Source organism: Panicum hallii, chromosome 2 (genome assembly GCF_002211085.1).
Source record: "Panicum hallii strain FIL2 chromosome 2, PHallii_v3.1, whole genome shotgun sequence".
Classification (NCBI taxonomy): Eukaryota; Viridiplantae; Streptophyta; class Magnoliopsida; order Poales; family Poaceae; genus Panicum; species Panicum hallii.
The window spans coordinates 51,326,750-51,332,301 of record NC_038043.1 but is presented as its reverse complement, the minus strand read 5'-3'; the positions used below and the strand labels follow the sequence as shown (position 1 = coordinate 51,332,301).

Below are 5,552 nucleotides of genomic sequence, written 5' to 3'. Positions count from 1 at the left end.
GCAAAGCCGGCTGGCTGTTACTACTGCAGCAGCCCGGTGTCCAGCCAACCGAGGGACAAGTTGGTTCAGGATTCTGTGGCCTGTGGGGTTCGTGAAAAATGAAAATGATTCTCCGACATCCCGTACCATGTCGGCAGCACTGCTCAGGATTCCAGCGCCCCGCCTTTATCCTTCATTTCTGCTGATCACGACCGGATTTTTATGTTGCCCAGCCGTGATCTTCTATACAGAGTTGTGGTACTGTCAGTTAACGTTAGGGGTGAACATTAGTACTACTCCAGTAGAGAAAGAACATCGCTGAAGAAGCAAAGCTGTCTAGTGGCCCCTGTCGCGAGCATTGTTCACGACAGTAAACTCATCGCTGAGCACGTTGTCAGGGCATCAGAAGCGATCTCATGCTTCCGTTATCTCGCAGTGCCGTTGTCCGTCGTCTCGGCCTGCTCGGAATCATGCCCGCGACAGGTCGGCGGGGGTTTTCTGATCCTGCTCCGCCACTGGCTCAACGGCGCGCGGCTTTTGATTCCCTGAGTCGGGACGAGGCGCACGACGGGGCGTCGCCGTCCATGTCTGCGATGTCTCCTTGTGTCGCGCCGGGCAGGTGCGGCGAACATGGGCTCCACGTGCTCGCGGCCAGGAAAGACGGCGAGCGAGGCCTCGGCCTCATCTGCTGCCCAAGGTAGCCTAATCTCGTACTAGTAGCCGTTAACGCTAGTATTTATCAGCAGGCTAATCCTAATCCACCGGGGACGGACATCTGCTCAAGCCTGCCGCCAGTGCTGTCACTCGACCTGCTGCGCTTATTGTATTCCGGTCGCGCGATCAGCTGGCCCTGCCCAGATCAAACCAAAGCGCCACTAGGACACGATGCTAGTTTTCGAAAAAGTTTCATTTCTTTACTGTTGTTGGATGACTCAAGACAATTTTCCCGTTGAATTCATTGCGTCCCAAACGGGCCTGATGAGATCGCCGGACTGAGAAAAAAAGAAGAAGTTTGAATGAACCAGGCTAGCGGAGAACCGGAGCTCGTTGTCGTGGCCGTGCGCTGTCGCTTCGATTCTGCAGTTGAAACGTCGCGGCGTCTTTTTGGATGCTTGTTTCTTTAATCTGATTGATCTCTCCTCGCCCTTTCTTTCTTTACCTCGTCAGCCTCACATGCACCTGCTCGCCCCGGTAACCCTTTTCCCCTTTCACTTTTCCTGGTTCCTGGATTCGTGGTGCGTGCTCCCCGAATCTCCCACGGCACCCCAACACAGACGAAAACAAAAGGCTAAATCGAATACGATCCTGTACATGACTAGTCATCGATCATTTTCGTTTCAGCAGGGCTAGGCACAGGCAGAGCATCGGCAAGATCCGTGGCCGGACAGGAGCAATGGGGCATTACTGTTCCCTGACAGGCGTGCCGGACGAGGCTAAGTGAGATCTGCGCGCACGTTCCGCGCCCATGCCCTTGCGACGCCGCACGTTCCATCTCCCAGCCGCGATAGCGGTGGTGCCCATGCCCATGTTACGAGATGGCAAGCTTCGTGGCAAGAACAGGTTGCTCTGGAGCAGCAAAATTGAATCCATTCCCCCAAAAGAATGACCGGCATGCATATTGTTCGTTCCAACGTGACAACCACCGAGTACCGTATACCACCGACCTTTCTCCCCAAAAATCGATAACCGAAACACACACCCACAAAAAAAGAAGGATCATCTCCTCAACCGATGATCCTGCTAGCTAACCGCCGGCGAGCTTCTTCCCGTCACGAGGCGGTGCCGGCGCCCCGGAGCGCGCACTCCTCGGGCGGCGCGGGGAACCGCTTGCGGTCGTCGCAGTAGTCGTAGATGAGCACGTTGCGGGCGACCCAGGCGTTGTCCATCCGCTGCGCCTCGTCCAGCGCCCACGCGGGCGGCTGGTCCCACCAGCTGTCCCCGGTCGCCGCCGCGCATGCCGGCGGCGACGGCGCGCCGGGCTCCGTCGGCCACGCGCAGGCGTCGGCGGCGAAGTCGCGGTACGACGACACGAAGGGCGCCTTGGCCCAGTCCGTCTTCTCCAGCCCGCCCCGCGTCGCCCAGTCGTCGGCGTTCCAGATGCTGGAGAAGATGTACATGGGCTTCGCCACCGGGAAGAAGGCGTTGCCGCCCGGCTTGCTCGCGTCGTTCGGGTACACCCGGATCGGCACCTTGTCCACGAAGAACCTGCACACACGGTCGGCACGACACGAGAGCGCAGCATCAGCGATCAGCAGGGGGGGGGGGGGTGTCACAGGGATCGGCGACATGGTGGTGGATGGACCATCACGGCCGGCCCGATCACGAACGGAGCAAGTTGCAAATCATTCCGCGCGGCTGACGCGGGGAACAGTGGCGGATCCATGTGCGGTGTCGCGGCGTGGATTGGATGGGTGGGAATGGAGCGGCGGCGGGGGGCATGGGCGTGACGGTACAGGACGGCTCGGCCCCGAAACAGGGCGCGTCCCAAGTTTTCGCGTTGCGATCAGATGCTACAAATGGCGGCATGGTTTTGGCGTATCCCCTGTCCGTCCTGGGCGCGGCGGGGGTCCCCGGCGCTCGGATTTCATCGGGGACAAGGAGGTAGGTGGGGTGACCGGGCGCATTCAACTCGCCTGCCCCCGTCGTCTTCAGCAGCTGCTGCCGAATCTACCCGGGCAGGGCCAGCCAACCACCACACCACAATGCTCTCGGAGCAGAGCAGAGCTGGAGGCGGTCGATCAATGGCGGGTGGTGGTGGAGTGGAACGAACGATCGAGCGATCGATCGATGAATGAGAGGCAGAGAAGAATGGTTTGTTGTAATGCTTACACGATGTGCTTGGCGTTCCAGAGGATGGCGTAGGTGTGGAAGTCGGCGGTGGGGTCGAACCAGAGCGAGTGGCGCATCTCCCGGCCGCCGACGCCGTTGTGGTACACGTTGGTCTGGATGATGTAGGGCTGCCCCGTCCGGTTGCCCAGGAACTCGAAGTCCAGCTCGTCGCGCTGCGGGGCGGCGTCGACGTCGGAGCACATCTGCAGAGCAGAAGCAGAGGAGGTGAGCATCGGGTGGCATTGGCTTTGGTAGCTAGCAGGCGGCGGATGGAATCGAGTAGGCGGTGGCGCACGTAGTAGGCGGTGACGACGCCGGCGGAGTCGTTGCCGACGAGCTTGAGCTTCATGCTGAACCACCCGAAGAGGTAGCGCTCCTTCGTCTGGAACCCGACGCCTGCGAAAGGAAAGGTGTCGAGAGTGAGCTGGGATTTGCATTTTGGATGGACGCCACATTAGCCATATCTAGCTAGCATCGACCTTCCCTTACCTGTCTTGTTGTCGAGGTAGAGGTACCAGGTCTGGCCGTCGGCGGAGGTCTTGACGTGGTCCTCCGCGCCCGTGATCTCGAAGTTGTCGCCGAACGACGACGCGGACGCGCCGCGGAAAGAGCAAGACAGCAGCAGCGCCGCGGCGGCGGCGGCGAGGGCGAGAAGGTCACGCCGCCGCGATCCCATCGCTAGCAGCTTGCCGCGGCGGCCCCGACCCTGAGCCGAGATCGCCGTGCCCACCGCGAGTTGGGGGAGGGGAGAAGGCAGAGCTGCCCACCAGAGAGGGGAGACCGGGAGAGTGATCGAGAGTGACGCTGGGTATGGTGGCAGATGCTTTGGGTTTGTGGCGGGGCAAAGCACAAGGCGGGGCAGCGCGTCCAATCTACTACCAGATGAGACGGGGCAGCAGGAGGGCGCTCTTGTTTAAAGCTAAACTCATCTGAGCTGCGGGTTTAAAGTAAGACACAAGTTGTTGCCGGGCCTCGAGGAGCGCGCAGCTGGTTTTGTGTTGGGCTCGTTGTTGCGTGTCTGCGTGCACCGGCCGGGAAAATTGCGCCGTTGCAGAGCTACCCAGCTAAGCCGGCAGGTCGACTTTCTCGAGAGCCTCCAGCATCTGCATGACGGCATCTCTCGTTCTCTATTCGAGCCACCATCTCGCGTTTGAAACGGAGGTCTAGGTGCACGGGCGAGCCTCGGATCCCGCGTCTCTCTGATCGTGTACGGCTACTACTACCTATCAGTGACAGTGCCAGTCCATGATGGCGATGGCCTCATGGCCACGGTCCATCAATCCCTCCGCAGGGTCGCTCGCCGGAGGGATCCCTCGCCGCACGCAGGCCGGCAGGCAGGCTTTGAATGCCTGCGCCTGGGCATCAGCAGCAAGCGGAGGAAAAAGGAAGCCGCGCCACCGGGCCCGCCATGGCGACGCCGCGAGCAGCAGTGTACTAGCAGCTCCAACTACAAGCTTTTGCTTGGCAGCCGCAGTTGCTTTGGTTACTGCCTGGCTTTTTAGCATCGCGTCGAGCGGCCACAGCGGCAGTGAGCTCCAGCCCTCCAGCATCCAGCCGATCGGGGTCCCGTGACCAAGAGCCCCCGCAGCTCGCGCGCACGAAACCTGCGACCCGGGAAAACCGGCCGTGTTGCTGCTCCTGGACAGCTGCACTAGTAGCCTGATCCGCTCCTCGCTCGGTGCCAGTGGATTGGATCGGGGAGAGCATAGAGCACACTGCAGGTTTGACTCGGAGCCCTCCTGTCCAGTTGGCACGCAGTTATCAATCCTTTTTTTTTTCTTTCTTTCTTTTTTAAAAAAGCGTCAAAAGTATCTTGACAGATTTCACGTGCTGCCTGGATAGATGGACAGACAACGTCGATTCATGGCGCCCGTCCCGTTTGCCAATGCCCGATGGCCAATAGGGAGTGAATGCTGCTTCAGTCTTGCAGAACCCTGAACCCAGGCTGCTGCCGGATTTTGCTAGTCAGAGGTCTGAGAAACATACGAGGCCGGACGGGCTGCGGGGACAGCCTGCCTGCCTGGGGGCGAAATGAATGAGCAGTTGGCAGGGCCAGGTCCTTGATCCACTACACACATCTTTTGCTATTGGCCACTTGCACTGTTGGCCTGTTGGGTTTGGGACCTTTGGGTCCATTGATCTCCCGCTGACCCTGAGTGGCACCCGAATATCCTGTCCTTGTCAAATTTCTTTAGCACTTTCCCGCAAACAGAATTCATGTTGGCCTGAACAAAAGAAAGATCCCTTCTTTTTCTTCTTGTGCCTTCAAAACCACTAGAAGAAGAGAAGGGCAAGAAACAGGGAAGCATCGGCGTTTCGCCAGAGTAGGCTAACTAGCTGTGAAACAAGAGGGAGAGCTTTTTTTTCTCCATACTTTCTCCAAATGGTGAACGATGATGAGGTGCTTTTCATGTAAGACCCCCGTGAACATGAACAGACACTAGTGATCCATGAGGGAAGACCGAAAACAGGGGAGTCTGTTGTTTTCTGCGTGCGGTGAACGATGAGGTGTAGCCATCCAACAGCTAGAGATGGATCGATGGAAGAACAGTTTCAGCAGGGAAACGGAAAGGGGAGGCACCACGTGTGCCTATACGGCTACACGCTACTACTTCCCATTTCTGGTTTTTTTTTATGAGAGGAGCCCCCAGTTTCTTTTATTTTGAGGAACCCCCATTTTCTATTGTGCATGCCACGGTGGCTCAGACGAGAGTTCCTATCTAACTTCTGAAAAATGATTAAGC

General features: G+C 58.5%; 1 protein-coding gene across 1 annotated transcript; it reads right to left on the bottom strand.

Moving 5' to 3' along the window:
• Nucleotides 1-1,546: 1,546 nt before the first annotated feature.
• Nucleotides 1,547-3,816, bottom strand: LOC112881800 (probable xyloglucan endotransglucosylase/hydrolase protein 8). The gene is made up of 4 exons (XM_025946668.1): nucleotides 3,298-3,816; nucleotides 3,104-3,204; nucleotides 2,809-3,011; nucleotides 1,547-2,184 (listed from the first exon to the last, which is right to left on the bottom strand). The coding sequence occupies exons 1-4, from the start codon at nucleotides 3,482-3,484 to the stop codon at nucleotides 1,749-1,751; spliced, it is 927 nt and encodes a 308-aa protein (XP_025802453.1). The 5' UTR covers nucleotides 3,485-3,816; the 3' UTR covers nucleotides 1,547-1,748.
• Between the last annotated feature and the right edge of the window lie 1,736 nt (nucleotides 3,817-5,552).